We start from the raw sequence: 26,495 nt of genomic DNA on the forward strand, positions 1-26,495 counted from the left end.
AAAGCTCCTTCATTGGAGGAGCGGAGCAGCTGAATCAAAGGTTCAGCTGCTTTGCTTCACTTGCCCCAAAGCTTAGAACGTATTGTAACATTTGATAAACACAAAACTTTTAGTAATGCCCAAAAGTGGTTCTTCCACTTTTTCCTGTGATCTTATTAAAAAAAAAGGGCCTTTTGTGATTCCTTTGGACATTCAGGACTTGAATTTCCCTTGTTGCTGTAGTAGTAGTAGTTATTATTACTATTATTATAAGAAGTGGTTTGCCAAGAAGCAATTTACAAATGCAAGTGATGAGACAATTCCTCCTTTCTGTGGGCTAACAAGCAAGATAATAGGGCACACAAGGGGAAAGGATATGGAAAGAGGGAGAAGACACAAGACTAGACATGAATTCTTATCTTGACTAGCTGGAATCAAAGCAGGCCAAATAGCATCATACATGGCTACTAGCTAGTTGACTGACTGAGGAGAGTCCAAACTGGCAGGTTTCTCAACTATGAGATTCACTGGCCCTGTTTCTCACTGCTGGGCAACTCTTTGGAATTAGATAATCAAGAGAGGCCCTAGAAAACTGATGTCTTCACACAGGGAGTGTTATGGCCCTGTGTGTTCAGCACATTCCAGAGTAGACCTTTTCCTGATTGTATCAGTTAATTGAGACTTGCACTTTGAGGAGAGTTTTAGAATGCAACTCCTTGCAAATTTTTATTTTTCTCATAAGATTTTCACACAGGAAAGGATTCCAATTGCTGAGCTATAACATAGACCACGTAAGAGTCTGTTATTACACATGGAGAAAAATGCTGGAGCTTGGACTCTGAAACATCTCCTAAGGACAGCATTCAGCATGAAGGCCTTTGTGGGCATCCCTGATCATCTTATTTTGCTGCATAGGTAGCAAAGAGTAGGTTTCTCACTTTCAGTCTTAGAAATTGCAGCGAGAATCTATGCCTGTTAGGCTTATGGGTCATAAATACCACCTTGAATGGAATCCTGGAGGCAGATTCAGGAAGATGTTGGGCCCCAGAGGTGCTAGGATTCTAGCACTTTAGGATTCTGGGCTTTGTGAAGACTTGGACATCAGGCAGTGATGACTGTGGCTAAGCAACACAATACAAAAGGAATTGCAGGAAGAAGGCAGGGCAAAGAGACAGAGTTCTCATGTCAAACCATAAGATCTCTCACAAAAAAAAAAGTTTCCTGGGATCCCTGTTATAGAAATACAACCCCTTTCAAGAATGGTGTCTGCTTCATCTGATATATGCAGTGGATGTAGAAGGTAGGAGGAGCTTCTGTGCTGAGGCCCTGTAGAGAAAGACCCAACTTAGCAAGGCAAGAGCTGAAGATAGTGAAATGCACCGTAATAGCTGGACTGTGAAATAGGAGAGCACACTTCACTGTCTTCCCATCATTTGCATTTGACGCAGCATGAAATTAAGAATTCTGCACACCTGCTTTAACAACAACTAGGGGTTGATGGGCATAGCTGGGCAATTACTTTTTTGTGATGAGAGATTTCTCTGCCCTCACTCCCTCCCTCCCTCTCTCATACACCCCTATATGTGCATGCAGAACCACACTTCATTTTGTTTGATTGATGTAGCCCACCTTCCAAGAGATTCCCATGGCAGCTTACAAAACATTACAGTGAAAGAAGAACTAAAACAGGGAAATTGAAGCCACCAGTGCAATGTAGAAGTGCTGCAGAATGACAAACACTAAGCCATGCAAAAACTGTGCAGGGTATTTAAAAGTCTGGGGAACTCCAAGTAGACCTTGCTTATAAAATTTACTTGATTTGCTCATTTTTGCTCCCAGAAAGTCAGGGTGGGATGCGTGTCTGTCCTCCCTATTATGATCTATCTGCAAAACAATTCTGTGAGATAGACTTGACTCAAAGAAATAGCAGTGGGTGTAGAGTCAGCTGAGAGCCACTTTGATGTAGTGGTTAAAGCAGTGTTTCTCAACCTTGGGAACTTTAAGATAGGTGGACTTCAACTCCCAGAATTCCCCAGTCCACCCATCTTAAAGTTCCCAAGGTTGAGAAATACTGGGTTAAGGTCACCAGGCTAAAAACCAGGAGACCTTGAGTTCTAGTCCTGCCTTAGACATGAAGCCAGCTGGATGACTCTGGGCCAGTCCCTCCTTCTCAGTCCTGGGCAGAAGAAGACAAGGGCCAACCACTTCTGAAAATGTTGGTTAGAAAACTGCATGGATTGGTCCATGTAATTGCCATAAGCCAAGACTGACTTGAAGGCACCCCAAAATAAAGTCAGCTAATGAGCAGTGTCGTTGAACAAATGTTTGAACCCTGTGGATGCCCAGCATTGAAGCCACTCTGCCACACGGATGAATGGGTGATCTCCCATAAGTGACTCTTGGTCCCCTTCTTGTTTCTCCAGGTACGCCATTGGCATTGCCTACAAATCAGCCCCTAAGAACGAGTGGGTCGGCAAGAACTCCTCTTCGTGGGTTTTCTCCCGCTGCAACAACAGTTTTGTCGTGCGGCATAACAATAAGGAGATGCTGCTTGACGTTCACCCCCAGATGAAGCGCCTGGGCGTTCTCCTGGACTATGACAATAACGTGCTTTCCTTCTATGACCCAGCCAACTCTCTCCATCTCCATACATTCGAGATTGCTTTTGTCCTGCCTGTCTGCCCTACCTTTACCATTTGGAACAAGTCATTAATGGTGGTCACGGGCCTTCCTGCCCCAGACTTTATAGACTACCCAGAACAGCAGGAATGCAACTGCCGACCCCAAGAATCCCCATATGTATCAGGAATGAAAACCTGCCATTGAGGATCCATGAAGTCCCTTCTTTCCGGCCAAGTCTCGGGAACTACTGTGCAACCAGATGGGGAGGTGGGCTCATATGTGTTGGGAGGCAGTTGGCAGCCCACTAGCTTATTGCTTACTGAAATTCCACCACTCATGGTGCACCCTGTTCAAGGAGTGTGGGTGGTGTTTCATGGACCAGATTTTTACAACTTAATTTTATTTTTTTGATAGCACTACTGAATCGTCTCCAATGGAGTTGGCATGTCTTGTTTGTTCCTGACAAGAGGAAGGGCACCATGGCAGGGTATGGAGGTGGGTCATACCATCTCAGCTGCAAGGGAATCAAAAGGCCAACAAGAGTTTTGTTTTGTCTACAGCCAGAGCATTCTTAGGGTCCCCATCAGGTCTCTAACCTATCATTTTGGGAGAATTGGAACCAGACCAAATTGGAACCCAAGCTATTGCCTAGGAAGCACAGGTCTGGGTCACCTATTACCCCATGACAATTGTGCATGGGGGAGGGGGCAGAATGAATTTAGCACTCTGCAAATGTTCCTCCTGCACATTAGCAGACACATGGAAAAGTGAGTCAGCCCTGTCCCAAACATTTTCTCATCAAGTACATTCAAGCACAGTGGTTATACACAAGGATTGGCCCATCAACTGCTGCATGTACATCAGTTCCCCTTGGCAGGCATTGCACTGAACATGCAGAGGCATGAGGAGAGCATTTGGTGCTCTGTGAGTGCAATCCACTTCCTTCCAAACACAGTCTAAATGAATGGAGATGAGATCCGTGTAGACCTATTATATGCACCCAGTGTGAATATGTTGGAAAAGCTTAGCTAACTGAAGCTCTGCGCATGCACTTTTACTTACAGTGGGAGCCCACTGTTGCTGGTGGCAGACTAACTTTTCTTCCTACCCAGAAGTGCCTTCTGGGTCAGGAATTTTGTAAACAAGTGAAAAGTCCAAAGAGTCATGAGAATGCATTTTATTCAGAAATGAGTGATGTGGTGCTGGCCTAAAAGCTATAATAACTTCAGGAAGTTGGCCTTTGAGATGCAACAGATTCACTTCTTTGGCTCACAGCATACAGGTAGTCCTTGACTTACGACCACAATAGGGACTGGAAAATTAATCATTAAGTGTTATGGTCATTAAGCAATGTATTGCATGACTGGACTCGATTTTACATTTTTTGCCACGGTCATTAAGCAAATCACATGGTTCCCCATTGATTTTGCTTGTTGGAAGCTGGCTGGGAAGGTCACAAATGGTGATCACGTGACCCCGGGATGCTGCAACCGTCATAAATACATGCTGGTTGCTGAGCGCCCAAATTTTGATCACATCACTGCAGGGATGCTGTGACAGTCGTAAGTGCAAGGACCAGTCATAACTCACTATTTACAGCGCCATCAAAACTTCGAACATTCGCTAAATGAATGGTCATAAGTTAAGGACTACCTGTGCTTTGCCTGGAACTTTACTAGGGGAAAAGGGGCCAATAACCCCCCCCAACCCAACCCTGGGCAGGAAACATAAGAGGAGGGATTTAGATTTAGGACCATCTCTGAACCAACAATTTACTTTGTGAAGTTAGCATTCCAGACTGGTAGAATCCAAAAGGATTCCTCCATTCTATTTGCTGATGTCCCTCAGTTTGCCCCATCTCTTGGTGCAGATCATTAGATCTGGGTTTGGTTGTCCCTCATTTTCCTGGGACAAGGCATCCTTGCTGCTCCCACCTCTAGTCGTTCCTGTCTTAGGGAGAGCAAATCAGGTGATTCAGTTATGTCACCTGGTGGGGCAGACTAAACTTCAGCCTATTTTGGGGGGGGGGATTGCAAGGGTCCAAAATGGATGCAGTCAACCTCCCAGAGGTGTAACACATCTGTTTGGCCTTTAATTTAACCCTATCCCCTAAATTGCTAAACATTGCACTGCCAGACATAGGCCATCTGAACTGCTGAATTTCTTGGCATGGCTTGGGTACCTCAGATCAAGCCCTGGGGGCGGCATGGATCCCATGAAATGCCCGCTTGTGATACAGGAAAAGATCGGAACTATGGTCTTCCAGACTGGGGAAGGCTGTTTTAGTTTGCAGCCCCTTGTTGTGGATTCCGGGAAAGTCATACCAGACCATTTGGTGTCTGGGGACAGAGTGGCAGCAACTGCCATATGGAAGAAAGCTTGAAATGGTTTGGCTTCCTTCTTTGCTCAGTATGCTCAACATTTGGGCATTTTCTTCCTTGGGGGAATGTGGCTTCTGTTGCTTTAGGGGTCAAAGAAAAACATTGGAGAGCATTATATTATTCAGGTTTGCATTGTATTTGCCCTCAGGTTCTGTCATACAATGCAGGGAGAAGTTAATTGAGATGTTGGCAGGTCAAATGTAATGCCATTGGAAGATTTCAGTGGGATGCCACTGTTACAAAGAAGTAGCCATCATGCCGCAGTATTTGGTGTTCTGTAGCTACAGGAAGGTACCCAACAGGGTCTCCTCTACAGCAATGGCCAAGACTTTTACGATTGCTGCTAAATTTGTCACCCCTAAACATGTAAGGTCAATGGCTACAAAGATCAACTGCCTTCAAATTGCATGACTGAAATGGCTCTTTGTTTTAGAGAGAGGGGTTTTTGGTCGGCTCAGTCTGAAGAGGTGACCTGAAATAAATGGGAGGGCACCCCCACCACCAATGTCCTTGTGCCCAAATATCAAAGTCCAAGATCACTGTGATGTGGTAGTAGTGTTCCTGTTTTATTTCCTGCCAACTTGTGTACACATTATTGCACAGAATTCAATAATCTGTCATAAACTTCTGAGAATCTCAGCCATCATTTAAAAAGCAAACAAAGAGTATCTTAGATCACTAGCCTTTGTCGTTAAACAGAGACTTGAAAATGTACAAGCAAAAACATCTCCAGAAGGCCCTGCAGTTAAGAGATGGAAAATATGTACACTTCATAACTTTCCTTTCTCTGACGCACATCTCTCAATTGTGTTCTGTACCCATAATAACCTCTCCTTATCCCCATAATCTCTTCTTGTATCTCCACTCCAGGTCTCTCTCTTTGTTTCTTACCAACCAGCCTCCCTTCCTCATTGTTCTGCAACAATGCTCAGATTCCACCAGTAGAGATGCGACATTATGCAAGATGAAAAATATAGCTACAATGTATTTTGATGATTTGCTCTAATTTCAGGATGCCGTTTCTTGATATTGAGTTGGGAGGAATTATATTCCTACAGCATGGAGAGACACTGAACAAGTTTCATTGTTCTATTCATAGATGCTTCCTTCTGTAACATTTAAATCCCTCCCTCCCTCCCTTCCTTCCTTCCTTCCTTCCTTCCTTCCTTCCTTCCTTCCTTCCTTCCTTCCTTCCTGCTGCACATCAGAACTACCTCATTGCACACACTTCCAGATGGAAATAAAACCAGGGCTTAGTTTATGGTTAGGAATTGGAAACTTGATGCTTTCTAGACATTGTGGGCTACAGTGCCCATAAATCCTAAACACCGGGGATTATGGGAATTGCAACCCAAAATATTGGAAGGACCTCAAGTTGCCTTCTTCTGGTGGGGAAGAACTGCTGCCTTCCCTCCGTTCTCCACTCCTCATCTGGAGAACCGAGCAGCAGCCTTTTGGTTTTCCTGTTTCTTCTACCACGTATGTCTGCTTGGCTCTTTTCTCCCCCATCACCAGTGCTCATGTTTTCTCTCCATATTCTACAAGCATATCATCATCCAGGCAGCTTGGCCAGGAAGGACATCATGTAGTCCAGCCCAGCCCTAGAGAGGCAAATGAGTTAAAAATTGCCCTTTCCTTTTTTAATCGGTCTGGCCTGGCTTATCTCAAGACACAAACATGTCCAAAAGGGGTCTGGAGGCAAAGCTGGAGCTTGTCCAGGGGTTAGAATATTTTTCAAAAGTTGGATGAGTCCAGGTTTGGATGATCTGCCAAGAAAAGATGGGTGTTTGGGAGAGAATGGCATGGAAATGAAGTCTGTTTAGAGAGCCATGGCATATTCTGCTAAATTATTATGAGCTGAATAAATATTATGCAGCATGAAGTCTCTCCAGGCAATGACCTTAATGAAGGGAGAGTGAGGCGCCTTTGAACAGAAGTCTTCCAGGGGTTCACAATACAGCTGCTTCTGTATCTTTCTCTGGTCTGACACCTTGAGACAGTGTCCTGACTTGACCCAACGCAACCTGCTGGGGCTATCTCATACTGTCTGTCTTCCCTCTTGTGTTGACCTCTGATTCCAGCTGGCAGATGTTTGTTCTTGGCCTCGGGCCGTCCTCTCATTCCTTTCACTTGTCACATCATTGCCCTGACCAGGCTGCTGCTGCTTCTGGGCTGCGCTTCATTTTCTTCTGGGGCTTTCTGCGGAGGAGTCTGAGCGCTTTCCCAGGGGTCCAGCGTCCAGCTTTGAGAGGAGAGGATCAGCTGAGTCCAGCTTGCGCAAAAGGCAAGCATGTCCCAGCACCATCTGATGCTGCAGGATGCATTTTCATCAACTGAATTGCCTTTCTGACTGCACTCGCAGGAACGGTTGATCAGAAGGAACCAGAACTGTTCCTTCCCCATCTAACAGTTTGGGCAGTTGCCTTCTTTAATGGAGGCACAGTAAGCTGTTGCAACTGCTTATGAATCAGAACATTATATGTGTTTCTTTGTCTGGGCAAGAGACAGAAAATGTGTGCACTTTTGGGAAAAGAAGCAGCCATTCCAGCTGTAGTTGAAGAACACCAGGGTTGGCCTCTGGAAGCATAAGGCCCTCGTTACAGGTAGTCCTCACTTAATGACCACAATTGGGACCGGAATCTCAGTTGCTAAGTGAAGTGGTCATTAAGTGAATCCAACCGGACTTTATGACCTTTTTTGTGGTGGTTGTTAAGCAAATCACTGTGGGTGTTAAGCAAACCATGTGGTTGTTAAGCAAATCATGAGGTCCCCCATTGATTTCGCTTGCCAGAAGCCGACTGGGAAGGTCAAAAATGGCGAACATGTGACCACGGGACACTGTGACGGTCATAAACGCAAACCAGTTGCCAAGCGCCCAAATTGTGATCATGTGACTGCAGGGATGCTGCAGCAGTCGTGAGGACCAGTCACAAGTTGGTTTTTTCAGCAGTGCTGTAAGTCTGAACTGTCACTAAATGAATTGTTAAGCGAGGAATACTTGGATCCTGGCTTCTACTATGCAGCCAAAGGTAGTGCAAATAGGTAAACTGGGCTTCCATGAAAAGCTGGCTCATGCATTGGTCAGAGATCCCAAGTTGCATAGTTGACTACACCCATCACTGAGCAAAATATTTGTGTGCAAGCCACCCAGCAGTCTCTTAACTATAAGGTGTATGAGTCATTTCAGGTAATGCTTAACAGATTCAAGCTGATTCAAGGGGCACTTTTTAAAGTCCCCCAATAGCCACGGAGGGAAGGTGCCAATAAAGCAGGGCTTTGTAGCAGAACGGCTCTGATCCAATGAGAGGGAAATAGCCATTTCGTTTTCCTGTCCAGCCCTTGTTCTGAATCAGCAGTTTGATGGAGATAATGAAGAAAGCCAGCCAGATGCTTGTGTCAGGGCTCTTCCCCTCTCTCCCCGCTCCACTCCAGGTTTTAAAAATGTATAATGGAGTTTGGCAAGCATGTTCTGGTACTCTATGCCACCTTTGAACCTCAGCGTGTTAATGTTCACTCTGTACATGATTTGGTAAGTCCATGTGCTAAGTCAGTTTTCCTACAGTAATACGTTGCAACTAATATGTGATGCCTTAGTGGGGAGACGTCATGGTGAAATACTGTCTGTCATAAAACAAATTTCTGGGACCGTGTACTGATTATGTCCTGAGATGGAAACCCTTTTGGTTCTGTGGAGTTTCCGTAGGCCACTCAGATTCATCCCTCATCCTCCAGCCCAAATAAATGATCCAAGAATCAAGCAATGTGTCAACTTTAGCAAGGTGGTGAAAACAATTTGATGTTAGATATAGTGTAGCCCCTTCAGTCAGGAGGTCCTCAGGTTTCCTCTCATGCTCATGAGATGGTGGCACTTCCTTGTTCCTTCCTGTCTGTTTCAATGGGTCAGAGAGCTCTGGAGTCCTCAGCTGAAGCATTTGTGGTGCTTCCTTTTCTTCTACAAACATTGGTTGGCTCTTTGTGACACCCTCAACATGCAGTGCTTGGCTACCTGTATCATATTAGCTGCATTGTAGCTGGAATTAGAGGATGCAGTGGTATTTTGGTTACCATGAAACCTGTCAGAGGATCTTTTCATGTGTAACCTAATTGGAAGCTTGCAGCTACTCTGTGTGTGTGTGTGTGTGTGTGTGTGTGTAGAGTGGAACATCTGGCTAAGCCACAGAGTTGTTTTTCTGCCACACATTATTCTAGTGCTGACAATGAAGGTTACAATCAGAACAGAGTTAAATGGGACATTGCAGACCCCCATCCTCTTAGTTAGAAAAGGGTTTCCTGTTTTATCTATCTTTCTGGTTGGGGTCAAAGAGGAACAAAGGTTTGTGGAGGCATCACTTAATGGCAGAGCACTGGCTTTGCATCCCAAAGGTTCCAAAGTTCAGTATCTGGTCTCTCCAATTAAAAAGAAAAAAAGAATCAGGCAGGGGTGATGGTGAACAGCCATGCCTAAAATGCCAAAGGGCTGTTGTAGAAGCAGCAGAAAGGAAGATACAGGAGAGGAGCAGGATCCCTAACCATCTGGGCCCAATATGCACATCTGGAATTTTGGGTGCAACCTTCACAGAATAGTTGGTGTTTAAAGAAGGGGAGCAGAAACATTGTTTGAAGTACAGATTGTGCTAGATAAGGAGCTTACTAGATGGTAGAAATGTGTGGGCAGGTGTGTTCTGAAATGGACCAATCGCCTGAACAAAGAACAAGGTAGCTTCCTTTGTAATCCACAATTAGAAGGTTCAGTGATCTTCTGCTTTGAAAGAACATTTGAACTGACTCACATGAATGAAGCCATCCATTGTTGTCAATGCTCTTGGTGGCTACATTACCCCTGGAAAAGTTGTATAAACCTGGCATCTGTTGAACATACATTGATCCCTCCAATATGTAACCACAGTAGATACAACTGGAGTGCATCCAGCCTACAGAGATCCCAATGCATTATTTCAGTGTAAATGTGGGGGGAAATATTCAACCCTTCCTACAGTGACACCTCAAACTCAGTTGTCAGCTTCCACTTGCTTGCTTTAAGAGCCCAGTTAGATCAAACCAAAGATTTCCCAAGTCCGGCATCCTGTTTGCACACAGTAGCTAACCAGATGCCTTTGGGAATTCCAGGCAGGCTGTGAAAACATCTTCATCCTTTGTCTCAAATTAGCAACTCACTTGTTCAGAATGGTGTATCATAATGTGCGATTACAACATCCTCTTTGAGTTCCAGCTTTTGAAAAGGAAATGCTTCCCTCAGGCACTGTGTTTTTGCATGTGCTATCCATAGTTGAATGTTCATTGTGTACAGTCATCCTGGAGGTCTCTAAAGGCTCAAAGGTCCTTTTGCTGTACGGTCTGGTGCACATTGATACAAGAAGAGTGGTAAGTTCAAAAATCCCTATAGCCATACTGGAATCTTATTCAAGCTCCAAGCAAGCCTACTCTTTGGTCTTCTGCCAAGAAAAACATGGGGCAGAAACTGAGGATATGAATATCATAGAAACAAAGATGGGATTTGTGCTGTGCAATGTTTTCATTTTCCGTATCTTTGCTCTCACTGATAGCCACAGAACCTTGCAATTCAAAGCAGTTTCTACTACACTTGATTGCCTCTGTTTATGCTATAAGGGAGCTATTTTCTATGCTGCTTCCATGGAGCCCTCTGTTTCTGCTAATGTTTGTCTGGGGGGTGGGGGAAACATGACATGCATTTTACAGATGTAGAAATTGCCTTGCCACCATTGGCTCGCTGTTGAAATGTCTGTCTGCTGCTTGTACATCCTGTGTTGATTTTCTGCTGGGATGAAACTGATTGATAAGTAACCAAAGCTGATGGCACTGAAAGCATTAGGCTTTAGGATTCTTAAAGTGTCAAAATATGTCTGCCACCAAGTCTGTAATAATAGCTGCACTTAAACAGTTGTGTAAGTGCACTCACTTCTTATTCAAGAAGCAACTGTGTGTCTCCATATAGCTAAATGCTCTCCTTTGGTTCCTGAAACTTCCCAGGTACATAATTAGCACAGAACATCTCATCCCTCTGGCTTTAGACAGAAGTACCCAGAAGGAGGTCAAATTAGAATGAAACCAAGCATTGTAAAGCATATGTCTGGGGGGGAAAATGCTACATTTTGAGTCCATAAACAATCTCTCCTATCAAGGAGTAAGTTAACAATGGAATCAATTTTTCTGAAGGGCATTGCTTTCTCCTGGACCTGAGATTTCCAAATGGAGATTGGACAACCATCCACTTAGAACACTAAGCTCTAGATTTCATAAATCAAGTTGGGGTAGATGTGATAAGATTCCAAGTCAGTCTGGGATTTAGCTGGCTTCTGTTATTGCCAACTCCCTTGCTCATATGATTCTGTCCCCTCACCCTGACTTGGCAGACCCAGGTATGATGTTATACTGGATATTGGGAAAGTAGCTATCAGTTTCCTTGGATGTCCTTCCAACTTGGCCCATTATTCTAGAATACTGTTCCCAAGCCATTGTTGGTGACTTGGCTATGTGCTATTTATGTATCTCACATGTCTTTTCAGAGCTTAAGGTGCTCCCTTCTCCTATTTTTCCCCATGACAACAACTCTGTGAGGTAGGTTGGGCTAAGAGAGTGGCCCAAAGTCACGTTAGCTTCTGTGGCAGAGGCTGAGTAGAACCTGGGTCTCCTCACTCCTAGTATTGATGAACAGCTTCATTAATACACCACACTCAGCATCAAGTGATATTGATGGAAGGAGCAAGCTGTGGTTCTCTTTTCCCTCCGTAGAAAATGAGGCAAGAGCAGGAGTGATGTCCAGGCTGCTCTGAGGAAAGAAGATTCTTGATGAAACAAGAGCTTAGTTCGACATACAGTACATTTGTAAAATATTCATGGCAGAGCAAATACAGTGCTGGCCAATACCATAAAATTAAATGTTTTCTTTTATTATTCCTTTACTTAGGGCTTTTTCCTGTCAAACATTCATCTTGACAGTAGGGTGAAACTCTGGCATTTTCAAAGCTTGAACATAGTGCTGAGATCAGGCCAAGAGCAAACTATGTTTGCATGCTTCTGATAGACATCAACCACCAATTTTGAGTGAAGCTAATAGGAGAAAGGCCATCAGCTTCTCTTGTATTTTGGGATGGACAGGCAAGGAGAAATAAATAAATGCTTCTCACAGTGTTTTCATAGATTCATAGAATTGGAAGGGATCATTGAGGCCATCAAAACTGACCCTTGCTTTGTGCAGGAATCTAAACTAAAGCCTCCATGAGAGGTCGAGGACTAGCCTCTCCTTGAACATATCCAGCAGAGGACAACCCACCACTTCTCTGGGCAGTTGTTTTCACCATCAAACTGATCTTACCGTTAGGAACATTTGAACCAGAATCTGCCTTTCTCTAATTTTAGTCCATTATCCTGTATCTTCTCTTCTACTGTGATAGAGAACAGGCATTGGCCTTCTTCTTCTGGATGACATTTAAAAGTGCATCATCTCTCAGTCTCCTCAAAGTTCAGCATACATAATCACTTCAGTCTCATCACAGACTCTAATTTCCAGTCTCTTGAACATCCTTATGCAATTTATCCAGATAGTCCTTAACATGTGCTGCCCGGAACCTGGTCCAGTTTGTCTTAATTATTCTTAATTTTAATGCTCAAAATTTGACATTATGTTCCCAAAGTTTCCTTCCTAAAAATAAGAGGTAAGAGACCTGCTCTCTTTGCTGCAGAAGCCCATCCCCTACTTTGATTTAGCAATCAAGGGTTACTCAGCTGAGAGGTGTAAAGGCAGCCTGCACAAATTCTGAGAATATCTATTATTTCATTCATTTCTAGCTAAAATTCTGCATTGCATTTCAACGGAGACAGAGACTGGATTCTGATTCAGTGGAGTCACTTACCAGGGTGAGTAGCAGGTCCTCCAGGTTTTGAGCCATAATTTACACCTGTCTTGATCAGCCTTACCACTGGTAAGGGATGCTGAAAACAATAGTTCAACAACACTGCTAAGCATTACTATTTTGATGACTGCAGTACAGGAACAAAAACACTTCTTTTCCATGTCCTTGGTTATATATGTGCTCCATGTCAAATATCAACCAGGATCATGTCCTGCTGACAGGGAAAAAATACAGAATTAGGAGCTGGCCCCATGGTTATATATTGCACGAGACTAGGAGGAATCTGTGATAACATTGTGGGGACTTGGGGAACACTCAGAGGCCCTTTCATCTCAATGAATGTATGTGACAGCAACGGACAGAGTATTGACTGGATGACTAAAACCACCATCTCCACACTTCATATTTCTAGAGATTCATGATTCTTGATGGGTAACTTTGAGCAAGTCATACCCTCTCAAGCAAGCCCACTCTACAAGTTGTTGCAGAAGACTGAATGCTCCACTGAAAACCCAGGAGATCTTAGCTTACTTATGCTTTACACAAAGGAGGTCCCAGGTTCATCTCCAAGTAGAGCTGAAAGACATGTCTGAAAATCTAGACAGCCAGAGCCAGCCACTATACACAATACTGAGCTACATGAGTTAGTGGTCTGACTTGGTATAAAGCAGTTTTCTTTGTTTGAAAACCTATGGCAACAGAGTTGACCAACATAGATTAACAGCATTAGGCCAGGAAAAAAAAATTCAAGTCCCCAGTTTCTCAGGTTTAAAACTCACCCATTCCTGTAGCTTGGGTGGATCTTCAGTTTGAGACATCATGCGGTCTTGCCCAGAGAATGCGCCAGAAATCCATTGGAGGTGGTAATCTGTCCTTGGAGATGTATGTATTAAAGAATTGCATGTACATTGCACTTTTATTTTTTAATGGAGCTCCAGAGAACTTGGATGGGCTTTCTAAGAATCTGTCTTCCAAAACCTGATTCAACCAATAACTGCTTGACTTGTATAAAGAGGCTGGATTGTGCATTACTCAGACCACAGCTCTGGCCTCAGATGGGTCAGTTATGCTAGACAGACAATAGCCTGCCTTAGTAGAATGCATTTGTATATGCAAATGGAATCTCCATGTTTGGAAGCAGGGACTATCTGAATGGATGGAAGGGAGGTTCCCAGAAGATCAGCTACTGCTTTCATCCATTGCATGTGAGATTCCAAGGCATCTAGCGCCCTGGTCCTTCAGAGCTCCTGTCATCCAAAGCAGAGATAGCTTAAAAACAAAAATAAAAACAATAGGAGGCATGTAAGAACACTAATCCAAGAAACCCTGGGACACAGAGATTCAGGATTCTGGATAGAGACCACAAATTCAGGACCCTGGACAGCTACCATTAATTCAGAACTAAATGCAGGAATTTTCCAGCCAAGGTAGAACAAGTTATTTCTGAGAAACTGGCAGAGTTGTATACTGGCCAGGAGAGCCTTCTAGTAAGTCTTGCACCTTTTTTGTTTGTTTCTTTAGAGTCAGCACTCCGTCAGGATTTCCTAGGTCACTGCATGAATCTTGAAATCTGTGTCTCATAGTAGAAGAGCAGCAGCAACTCCCTGGGATTTTTGGATGAGCCACAGAAACCAAGATGGATGGCCTCATTTTCTAAATACCAGGGATTAATTCCACCTCCACCTCAGATCTGCTGCGTTTCTAGGGGTTCTTGATCTTGTGCTCTGACATCTGGCTGAGCACTAGTTTTTTGCAAAGTGGCTTAGATTCACCTTGATAAAGAACTCTGCACCACCAAGCTGAGGCAATTCTTTTCAGCAAAGAAAAGTGGCCACATGATTTGTCTCAACAAAGTGCTTTGCATTATTTTGCATGCCATGGCTGTCACTTGCTTTCCCAGAAGTGCCAATTGAGGCAGCTGAAGCAAAGTAATGAAGTCACTTGATTTCACTCTTAAAAGGGAAGGGGCTGTGTTGCATAGTAAATAACTTCAAGGGGTGCTTTGCTCAAGCCTTGGTTGAAGGCATGGTGCCCAACTCTTTTGACCATTGTGTGAAACAGGATTCTGCAATAGTTGGGCTCTCACTTTGATCCAACAGGAAGGGAACAGGACGGGTTAAAGCTCAATAGTAGAACAAATACTTTACATGTAGCCTAGTCCTAGATTCAATCTCTAGCACATCCAGGTAGAAACCTCTGTCTGAAACACTGGAGATATGTTGCCAGTCATGTTCCTCAAGCTAGAGTTCTCCAGATGTGTTGGGACTCAACTGCAACTCCCTTCAACCATGGAAGACACTTGCAGTCACAAGAGAGAATGATTCCAAATTGAAGATCGGTGAAGATGATATTGAGCTAGCTGAACCAAAGATCTGCCTCAGTAGAAGGCAACTTTGTATGAACTTCCCTGTGTGGTTATTGAGATGTTCCAGACCCAGCCTCCCACTTGAGGTAAAGTATGTCCTTCTCTGACAGGCGGTACTCAAGGCAACTTAATAGTGCGGCATGAATTATTCAGCTCATGTGCTTTGCTCATTTTCTGCTACTCTAAAAACAAAGTGTGTTCTTTTTATGCTTCTAACATTCTGTTTTAGCAATTAGCAGCTGTTGTGCCATGACAAAGGCCAAACAGATCAGAGTCATCCAGCAAAACTACTAAAATGTGTCAGGAAACAACCAGCCACCCTGGTTTATGAGTGGTGCCTGTTGTCTTTTGGATCTTGGCCAAATGCTAAATAGCTCAATTACATTGCAGATGATGTACCTGCCTTTCAGAAGGTTCTCAATTCAGAAATTATGTTATGGTTTGTAAACCATGGTTTGTGGGTTAGCAACCCAGCCAATATAGTAGTTCCTTTTTAACAAATCATGCTTAAACAAACTGTGGCTTAGCATGATACAAAAACAAGGTCAATATCTCAATATTGGGAACTTTTTTTTTTTAGTAAGGAACCAAGGTTTCCTGGATAGAATTCTGTGCTCAGGATATGGTTTTATGCATATGCAGTATAAGAACTGCATCCATTGAATATTGATAATAAGGCAGCTTTTTCTACAAAATACAGCAATGTGAATATAAGAAAAAAAAACCCTGAGCTTTTTTGTATTATATCAGTTCATACCTCTTATTTTGTTTCAATAACTCCAGGTCCAATTTTTTTGCTCACTAAACTTGGAGCATTCTAGTTCTGAAGGTGTAAAGCCAAAATATTCAAAATAGAAACTATAGTGAAGGTGCTGATGTGACCCACTCCTTGTTTACCTCTCTTGCAGCTTTTTCTTTATGAATTCTTCACCTCTCCATTAAAAAAAAAAATTCTCACACCTTCCACTTAACTTGCCTTCTGTGACAGATGCCCCATAAGGCCTATCCTATTTCAATGGAATAGAAGGATTGGTCTGACGTTTGTTAGCAGCAAGTTTTACAGAAGAAAAATGCCATGCAGCTTCATGCCCTGACAGGGAAAGCCTGCCTTATAGTAAAAACCACAAAAACTTCAGCTCATTGATAAACCTGGTTCATGCACATCTTCTAACTGCATTACAATGGTATAGGAGATCGAACAACAGGGAAGAAGTGTGGTTCAGATATCAAGAAGAATCAGTTGTCCATTATCCTTAGATACATTAAAACTGTTGCATTTTAGAATTGGTAGAATTGGAAGGAATGTTGAAGATAATTTACTCTTTGATTAATTAAAAATCAACACTTCAAAATGGAGGCTACCATATCCATGGCAGAAGACCATCCCAGCTTCTACTGAAAGATTTTAAGGGAAGGGCAGATTGTTCCATTTTAAAACGGCTCTCCTAATGTTTTCCTTTTTTAAAAAAAAATCCATTTTCTGTTTTACATTTCCATCTTACTTTCATCCCTTGGTTCTAGTCCTGCTCTCTGGAGAAGTCTGCACTGTCCTCTGCATGACACCCCTTCAAATACTTGCAAATAATTATCGTGCCTCCTTAAGATGTTTTCTCCAAACAAAACATACACCCAGGTCTTTTAACTGTTCTGGGTAACTGTCAGGGTCCAGCTCAGCTGAGAGTGGGCTGACATCATCTTTAAAGACTGGTGGTTCATTGCTTTCTAGATTAGGCAGGCTTTTGAGTTCTCATCAACAGGATATCATTTGGGCAAGCAGAAGGAGAATCGACTGTGCACCTCTTTTCTAAGCAAGCAGATCAGATTCCAGAGTGCAACAGCTCTGTTAAAAACATCATTTGAGTGCCATCCTCAAAGCATCAAAAATCATCAGCTGAAAAATTCAATCAGGCAGAGCTTGGGAAGTTTTGGAAGTCTTAAAGGGGGTGCTTTCAGAACTTTGAGCATGCCATTTCTTTCTAATAGAAGAGAATATAAGTGGCTCACGGTTGAACTGTGGAGTCCTTGGTGCTGTCTGAGCTTGGTTGTTGGCTTGCAGATGTTTTGTTACCTGCACTGATTATTTAGTGTACTGAGCAGTACCCTGATGGTGTTACTGTAATGGTTGCCTATTCTAAAACACTATCAGACTCATGAGCAGGAATTCAAAGATGTCTGATTTATTAAAGAATAGTGTGCAGGATCACAAAGAAAGCTGAGAATGATGAAAGCACGCCAAATACAAACTAAAAACCCTTGGTGCAAGTGAAATCCCTCCCCCGTGGAATCTTCTCAAGTTCACAATCCCAGGTGCTCCTAACGGTTTCTGATAGTCTGCGGGAAAAGTCCTTGAACAGAGAACATAACCCAAACACATTCCATTGTACTGATTTCACCTACAGAGCTTGGTACAAGGTCTCACAGCAGCTCCCTCCCAAACAGAAACGCGCGTCAGCGCCATGGCATGTGAAACGCTATGATGTATAAACTACATTGAATCAGTGAACATGACAGTTACCTAGTTGGTTAATGAAACAACTGCAAGCCAACAACCAAGCTCAGACAGCACCAAGGACTCCACCATTCCTTTCTATTACCCCAAATTAAATGAAATGGCATGAAGTAAGGCCAGTAACCTTATGGCCCATGGCCACATGTGGATCCCCAAACCTTTTATTTGGCCCTGGAACCACTTCTGACACAAATGCAGAACATGCACAACCTAGTTTCCAGCCATTTTGTGATGGAAGCAACAAAAACGGTGGGGTAATCTCTAATTAGGATTCACATTTTTTTTAATCTCCAAAAATCCTTCCCTAAAATCCTGCCCTGCCCACTCTGGATGATCACCCTGTCCACTGTGATCCTAGTCACCCAGAAAACGTTAAGTAAGTATGGCTCCCAGCCATTAAAAAGTTGCCCAGCCCTGATATAATGGAAGGAGAGCCATCTTAGACTATGGCAGCAAAAAAACCAGGAGACTGGTAGCCCCTTTTCTGACTAATCCATTTTATTAAAAAAAAAACCCTAAGCTTTTGTTTGCTGCATATCCCTTCATTAGATGCATAGACTCCACAGACTCCAGGACTGTACATCAGTCTTCCCCATGATGGCTGGGGAATTCTGGGAGTTGAAGTCCACATATCTTAAAGTTGTTGCGGTTGAGAAACTCTGAGCCAGCCACTCTGTGCAGCTGGTGAAGGGAGATGCAGCTCACAAAAGTTTAGGACTTTTAATCCAATGGATTAGTCAGAAAAAGATGCTACCAGACCCCTAATTTTTTTGACAGTCTTGGCATAGAGAGTACATATGCTTTGGTGAAGAGACAGAAGGACAGCTTCATTTTGAGTGTCAGTATCAAAGAAAACTTGATACAAAAGTTTAGAAGAGCTTGCGTTGGGATAGCAGTTACCTCTTCTTGGAGATCTGATGGGAGAGACTAGATCAAATCCCAAACAGGAACAAATGTAATGTGTGTTTTTATTTATGCTCTATATTAGAGATGGAAACTTTGTTTAGGCCAAGAGCCCACACTGGGCCTCTGAGTGACATGCTGGTGGCTGCATTCCAGAAGGTGAGCAGGGCCAGGCCAACTAAATTTGATTTATTTTAAAATGAATTCCACTAAATACAATTAATAGACCCTATGTATTTAACCCTTCCCCTTTCTGTTCCATGAAGAAGTATGATATAGTAGGTATATTCAGAGGCACAACATGGGTGATACATCATGTTTAAAATAAAACTAACTATAAATAAAAAGGGATTTGAGAGTGGAAGCCAAAGGTTGGGGAGATTGCAAGTGATTTCCAAAGCAGAGTGTGTGAACCCCTGCTCACAATATATATAATTATAAAACAACCTACTACCACAGCAAACAACCTAATGTCAATATTTTTTTTCTAATGAAAGCTCTGTTCCTTAGATAGATCAGTCAACCTCAATAAAAAAAAATCATTCTGCAAAGGAAAAGCTAAGGCAACTATCACAATGTTGCCTCCCCCACCTTTTTTTTAAACACAATCTAAATTTTATGACTTTTGAATGTGCAGTGGATCAAAGTTTTATCTAAATCAGTATTCCGTTTCCAACATTAAATGGCTGGATGCTTTCAAGCAAAACAGGAGAACAGGCATGCCCCCTGCTAGGTTTTTCTAGCAGCAGATAGTCAAACATCCACAGCTGCTGAAAATTGCAAATCTATTTAGCTATAATGTTTTGAGTTGAATAAATCCCTAGAATCCCTTTTATGTGCGGTCTTAACTTAGTTAAATGCCCCCTTTGCATCCCTTTTTAATGCAAATAGCAGCCCTTGATGGGACTGTTAATGATCAGAATTGCAGAAAGAGGCAAGGCAGAAGTTTGGTACTTTCCTTTAGAGTTGATAAACATTTACATTTGAGGTCGCTATAAGCATCTGAAGGAACATCTTTCCACACCCTTCTCCCCGCCTGCCCCCATCACAAATAAATAAACAGACTGATGTAAATAGACTGGGGAAGGCAATGGCAAACCAAAAGTGGTGTCCCCTCAAAGGGTCAGACATGACTCGGTGCTTGCACAGGGGACCTTTCACCTTTTCACATGTAAATAGAAGACTGCATCCTAATGCAAATAGCAATTCCCCAGGGGTGCACTTTGCTAAGACCCCAGCGGAGTGTCAGCTTATGATCAAGGAAGCAAGATTCATAGGGAGTAACCAGTTTAACGTGGGGTGGGGGGAAGAGTTAGGATACAGGACCTTGGAAACTGAATAAGGAAAACTCCAGCCCTCTTGTGTAAGGAGCAGCTTTATAGGGGTAGTAAAATCTACCCCAGCCTGGTGCCTAAGGTTAAAGTAGGTCTTTGTGAGTTGTTTAAATGGCTTTCTTTCAGATTCCTTAACTGACAGACTTTGTAGGAGACTCTGTGTTAGTCTATGGCAGCCAACAATCAGGAGGAATCTGGTAGCACATTTTCTGACTAACAAATTTTACTGACATTTGCTAGTCGGAAACGATGCTACAGTCTCCTAATTCTTAACTGAAAGACTAACACCTCTGTTAAGAGTAAGACTGAAATGTCCATCCGTTCTTCCGTCATATTTCAAAACTCTGTTTCTCAGATTCTGAGGAGTTCTCTTATGCTAAGAAGCCATCCCTTATTCGCCTTGCTTCCTAATTTACACAAATGTATCATATGAAGACTGCCCTCAGCATTGGCTCATTGAATCATGAGGACTTGTCTATTCCAAAAGTTAGGTTCACTTCCTAAAAATGTGCAGAGTAACTTATTAGTAACTTCACTTTGCCTTAATGAGCTTAGTAAAATTAAGGAGCTTAATTTGGACTTTTCTAGATACCCCACCCTAGTCTCTGAGTCCTTCCTGAACATTGTATTCCACTAGACTTGTATATGCTAGAATGAAGACCTCTTGATAGATCTGACCATCAGCCTCCAACCTAAACTGCTGATTTGGTGTATTCTTTTAGAAGAGACCCAACCAGTTCATTCAAAGATTAGATTTGTAAGACGGTGCTCAGTCTGGCTCACCAGGTTACACAGCAGGGCATTTGAAAACAGGCAAGGTAGTGCTGGAATTGTAATTGAATTGCCATTAGATTGGTAGCAGATTGTCTGGCAGCTGACAGTGAGTGAAAATGTTCCTTTCTGTCATGTTTTATCACCATGAAAACCATTTGCAAGTTGCTCTAATTACAACCCTAATTGCCAATGTGATTAGGGGGGCCTGCAGCTGTTCATTAAATGCATGTCATCCTTAGCCAGCAGGCTGCAAAGGGAGCATTAACTTAATAGAATTGTGCACAAGGTGAGGGCAAGGAAGTCATACCCAAAGTGGATTGTTTAAGCTTCAGGATTTCAAAATCAGACTTCGCTACAAGAGGGACTCCCCATCTGGCAGCTTCTGGAATATGTCTTACTGGGATTTTTGGTGGAATTTTTGAATTGGGAACTGGGCTTGTATAAGATGCAGAGGCCCTACCATGAGGCAAAGTGGAACAATGGCCTTAGGTGAAAGATTCTGGGAGACCATTGTTACTAAATACCCTAAATTAACTATATTGAGGACTATTGTTTCTTTATTCAAGATCAATAGCCTTGGTGTTATCCAAAGAAACTATTAGATCAAGATCTTAACTTTACATCCCTAGACTTTTTTCTAGATAGCTAAGTAAATGCATTTTGCCTCTTGTTTGTCCTCTTGACAACTCTGTGAAAAAGACTCCGCTCCACTCCTAGTGAATATTAGTATTGAACATGATCCCTTTTTTATACCAGTTCCCCCAAAATGGCCTCAGATGTGGTAGCAGCCTATTACCTTGACCACATCTCTTTGCTTCATCTGGAATGATTGACCAGGTCTCATTAAAAGTACTTAAAGTTAATGATGGAAGCTTTTATTAGAATGAATAACTGACAGAAGCAGGAATATTTGGAACACAGATGGGATGCTGCGGAAATCTGGGAGATGTCTGCTGTGCAGAGTGAATGTAAAAGGATGTTGGTATCTTTCTTAGTAATATGCCACTGAATCTTTAGATTCTTCTCATCTCTGTCCTGACTGCTCTTATGATGGTGAAGGGAGGAGTTTGAATCTTGACAAGTGGCCAGTCTAAGTTGTAGCCATTTGGCATACCTGAAGTCCAGCCTTTCTCTCTGGAGTGAGCCAGCTAAATATAGCAAAGAAGGACTAGAGCAAAGGATGCTGTAGATCCAATAATCAGGAGGAAAGTAGGGTTGTTTTCAAAGCTTGTATTGCTGGTGAGTAGAGAACAAATCTGACCTTTGAATAGCAGGCCAGAGATTGGTGCTAGAATCCAGAGGAAAAAAAATATAACATTGGTTTAATTTTGAAAAGGTGACATTTAAGAGGGTGAATAGGCTTATGCTCAAAATACTTTAGCACCTCCTTCTGTGTTAAAAATGATAGCTCCACAGTGATTCTGGAGGAGCTGCCAGGGGCAGGCCCAAAGCTTTGGATGGGGGTCCTTGCACCCTTGAGGACTACATTACATTGCTTGCTCTTCAGATTGGTTGGTCTGGAAACGAATATCACAGTAGTGACTTTCCTACTTAGTTCCAGATCCAGAGAATGAAAAGGGCTGCATTTTTGAGAGCATGTGAGCAGGAAGACATACCACCAATATAATACTTCAGAGCACTTACAGATTCAAACCCTCCTTCTCATTTTGCTTTCACTTCCATAATCCTAGAACTTAAGAGCACCAGATCTGTTTCTGTTGTCCCTCTGTTGAGTTCCAAACAACTGGTGTACAATTTAAAAGAAGATAGGCATCTGCAAAAATCAGCGAGACTTCCAGAAGAAAATGAATATGTGAAATAAACTCAGTTCAAAAGGGAGTAGTACAACAGGATTTCATATGAACTGATATTGCCAGCTGAGCACTACTGGGTTGGGCTGAGCCCACCCATCCCTTCCTGACTAGATGGCCAATGTTGTTGGGGCTGACCAGAAGCAGCTGTGCAGAAGTTCAGAGCAGATATTTCCAATCTATCTGGAGGGGCTGGGATCATTTTTGTGCAAAGTGGGGGCTCTACTACTTGGCTGCAATAGAAATACAAATCACTAGCTCCAGTTTCTGTTGCCAGCCACATGACTACTAGGAGCTCACTAACGAGGCCTATGCCATCCCCTGATTACTTTGTCTTCAATCTAGTGTTCAGAGATATTTTGTGAGGATTCCCTAGCCAGAATCTCTGGTGCATTCAAAATAGCATGGCCACAGAATAGAACTAAGGAGAACAGTTCCTACAGACGAAGGAACAGGGAGAGAGAAACCTGTGAAAGTAATTAAACTCACACTTAGCACAGCAAATAGAATAGGCTGTGGAAGCAAGAGACAGCTGGAAATGCCCCATGTCTCATTAAGTCCTTGGGCCCTGTTTAGACCCATCTGTTCAAAACAATTACTCTTCAAATATTCCATGCAGGGGTTCCCAGAGAAAACCTTCATACATTAAACTGACTCCCACTGTTGTTTGTTCTTCCTGATTTTATTTTATTTTATTTTTTGCAAAAGTTCTTCTTTCCGTAGCCATGACTCCTGGCTGTTAAGTCCTGCACATCCATTGACAACTATATTTCCTATATATAGCCAGCTCCTGCTGGCTGAGCTAGGCTGGTGACACAGAATGGGTGTTGAAGGGACAAGAGTGTGGTGGTAGCATTGCAAAAGATGCTTGATCACAGGATTTGAAAAGGAAAGTTTTGCTCAATGGAATACAGTTCCTGATTCTGAGCCCTTGGGCCTTTCAGTGTATGACAGAAGATTTTCATAAGCAATTTCCAGGGTAAGGTAAGCTTTATAGGACCTTTCTGGCCAAGGAACATGCTCTATGATTTTTCAATTCTGAGAATAACCCTCTTCCTCAAGTTTGGAAAATCAGATGAGAGTCCTTTATGAGTCCAGGTGGCCAGCATCTTAGGTGCTGGTTGTTTTCTGAGTCAGCTTCCTTCTGTTGTCCTAATGTAGTGTTTCTCAACCTTGGCCACTTGAAGATGTGTGGCCAAGCATGGCTGGCTGGGGAATTCTAGGAGTTGAAGTCCACACATCTTCAAGTCCTAATGAGAGAGAGGAACTGTCCAAGGTCCTGCTGGGATATTTCCTGGATGACCTCTGGCTTTCTTTAATTTGTTGTATCTGTTGCTCTCTTCACTGACTTTAGATACATGTTTCAGTTCTCCTGCAATTGTAGGCAGACCTAAAATGAGACATGAATGGGAAAGATGTCACTATCACACTAATTTCCAGAGGGAGGACATGTTCCACTGCAGAGACTTATCCAGGTAGTCACTGAGAATTGGATGTGATTGAATGGATAACCAAAAAGTAGTATATGGGACATGCTCCTGGATTCATCCTACCCATTACACCTCTGGATAAGTCCCAAGCTTGAAGTCAGAAAAGATGCCTGCAAAGGTAGGGAAAGCCCATGTTATCTTTCCTAAATGGTACTGGCATTGCAGGGACAATAAAATAAATAAAAACATTACTCTCCCAATTGATTATCATAAACAGGCATCTACCACATGGCTTGGGCTACTTACTCATAATTTCTCTAATAAAAGATGCAGCCAGCACAGTCTGTCTATGTTATGAACAATAGATTTACAGCCAATTTCATTAGATGTCCTCACTGACAGCCTTGATTGATCAAATGATTTTGCATGTGAAGAAAATAACAAATTCTGCAGTGGCAGGGAGTGACTTATGTTTAGTTGTATATTTTCGATTGCAGACTCTTGGCTTAGTGTAAATATTTTCTCCTTAAGGTAAGACTAATGGGAGACATTTCTTTTCTGGATCTCGTCATTATCTTAAGACAGTTTTAAAATACCATTTCCTGATTAAACTAGAATAGATTTCTGGTCAATCAACAGCTCCAACATTTAAATACCAAATGGAGCTATGTGTAGCAAAACTTTCAGACAGGATTGGCTTCTTTAGAAATGAAAGGTTTGCGATAACCATTTGCTAGGAATTAATTTAATTTTCAGTGCTGGCTTTTACAGTTACATTTGCATCCCTGATTTAGAATGTCAAAGAGTTGTTTACAGTACATGAGTCACAAGGTGATTAAAGGCTCATGTAAACGAATCAAGAAATTGAGCTATTGTCTCAAGCACACACTATGTTTGAAGACATTTAAAGCTTTCATTTTTAATTTTGCAAGCTGCCATGAATATGTCGCACTGGCTCAAATTATGCATGTCCCAATATTTCATGTGTATAAATTCCTGGGCATGTCACGCTGGTGTTTTATAGCATGAGAAGAGAAGCTTAATGCATCAAGAATATAATGGGGAGCAGAGCAACCTGCAAAGGACGTAGTTCATTAGTGGGCCACGTTGTGAAGAAGGGGAAAAAGAGGTAATTAAACATCATTTGAAGCTTTAGGACTGTCAACCTCAAAAGCTAGAATATTCAACGTAGAAGCAAATGTGAGAAGTTAATTAAGCTGGGTTGGAGAAAGGTGCTAATTATCCCCAATAACAAGCTGAAAACACACGACTCACTTAATTGGAAAAGGAATTCCTTGTAACGTGAAAGACATAACTCAATTATCAACTCATAGGATTCTATGCTGTGTATGCTAATGAGGCGGTAACTAGGATGGCAAGAAGCTATGTTTGCTCATGTTCGTCCAAAATGGGAGGTTTGTTTTGGCCTGGTGCCCAACATAGTTAGGATTCAGAAAACATTGATAGTCACTTTAGAACAGTGTTTCTCAACCTCAGCAACTGCTTTAGAAGATCCAATATGGCTGCTGACTAGTCTGAGGGACAAACAAACAAACATCTGGAGGCCTGCAGTTGCACAATTTAGCTGTTTGCCTGGTCAAATAATTCTCAGCCAAAGAGACTGAACAGAGAGTGAGTCAGCATTAAGCTGGAGCCCTTTGGGGCAAAAGTAGGTGGCCATAATATCTCTCAACTTATTTGCCTCCTTAGGCTGAGGTGAGAATAAAAGGGTCGTAGTTGGGAGAGGAGGCCAAGCGCCGTGTATGCCTCCTTGAATCTCTTGGATGAAGTCTGGGGAAAAACAGATGCAAAGGCATTTGAAAATGAAATAAAGCCCCAAAGCCTTTTAGTTTATTTTGTTTAATGCTACTGAACACCACTCCTATGTTTTTAAAAGCTGCCGCTTCCTTTTTAAAAGGTGATGTGCTTGTTTTACCAGTGAGATATAAACCATGTTGTGAATCTTATTGTTAAGTCCTGGGCAGGCCATCAGACATCTGGCTGCTGGACCTCACAAGGATTTCCCAGCAAGAAAAGCAGCATGAACACTGAACTGCTATGCCATACGATTAAAAAAAAAATCAGACTTTGTGAGCAATAGAAGGTCTATCTTGCCTCCTTTGGGTTTCTGTGCTGCCCATGTATAAAATCAGATTAGTTTGACATAACGCACTGAGCTTTAATGAGGCTTAGCTTGCTGATGAACCCAGCCTCTGTAGTCTGTAGACTATGATTTATTGCTTTACTCATGCAAATATGGAGTCCTGTACTTTCTCAGACCATGGTAAAATGAACCATGACTTACCCTTTTGTGTAAACCAGATTATAGAGCTGGAGCTAAGGAGATCACCAAGTTTCACCTCCTGCTCAGGGCAGGAATCCAAATTAAAATATCCCAGGAGAAGAGAATATATGTAGCTCAGTGCTGAACAGTGGAATTCTTGGTGCTCTCTGAGCTTAGTGGTTTGCTTGCAGATGTTTCATTACCCAACTAG

At 42.5% G+C, this 26,495-nt stretch overlaps 1 protein-coding gene across 2 annotated transcripts in view; it reads left to right on the forward strand.

Moving 5' to 3' along the window:
• MID2 (midline 2) overlaps positions 1-3,375 on the forward strand; it is a 158,614-nt gene extending 155,239 nt beyond the window's left edge. For both annotated transcript variants that reach the window (XM_063313502.1, XM_063313503.1), the window contains one exon: positions 2,403-3,375. In XM_063313502.1, coding sequence (XP_063169572.1) covers positions 2,403-2,805 — 403 coding nt within the window. In that variant the 3' untranslated portion in view covers positions 2,806-3,375. The remainder of the gene's footprint in view (positions 1-2,402) is intronic.
• The last annotated feature ends 23,120 nt before the right edge of the window (positions 3,376-26,495 follow it).

This window comes from Candoia aspera, chromosome 12 (assembly GCF_035149785.1).
Source record: "Candoia aspera isolate rCanAsp1 chromosome 12, rCanAsp1.hap2, whole genome shotgun sequence".
Classification (NCBI taxonomy): domain Eukaryota; kingdom Metazoa; phylum Chordata; class Lepidosauria; order Squamata; family Boidae; genus Candoia; species Candoia aspera.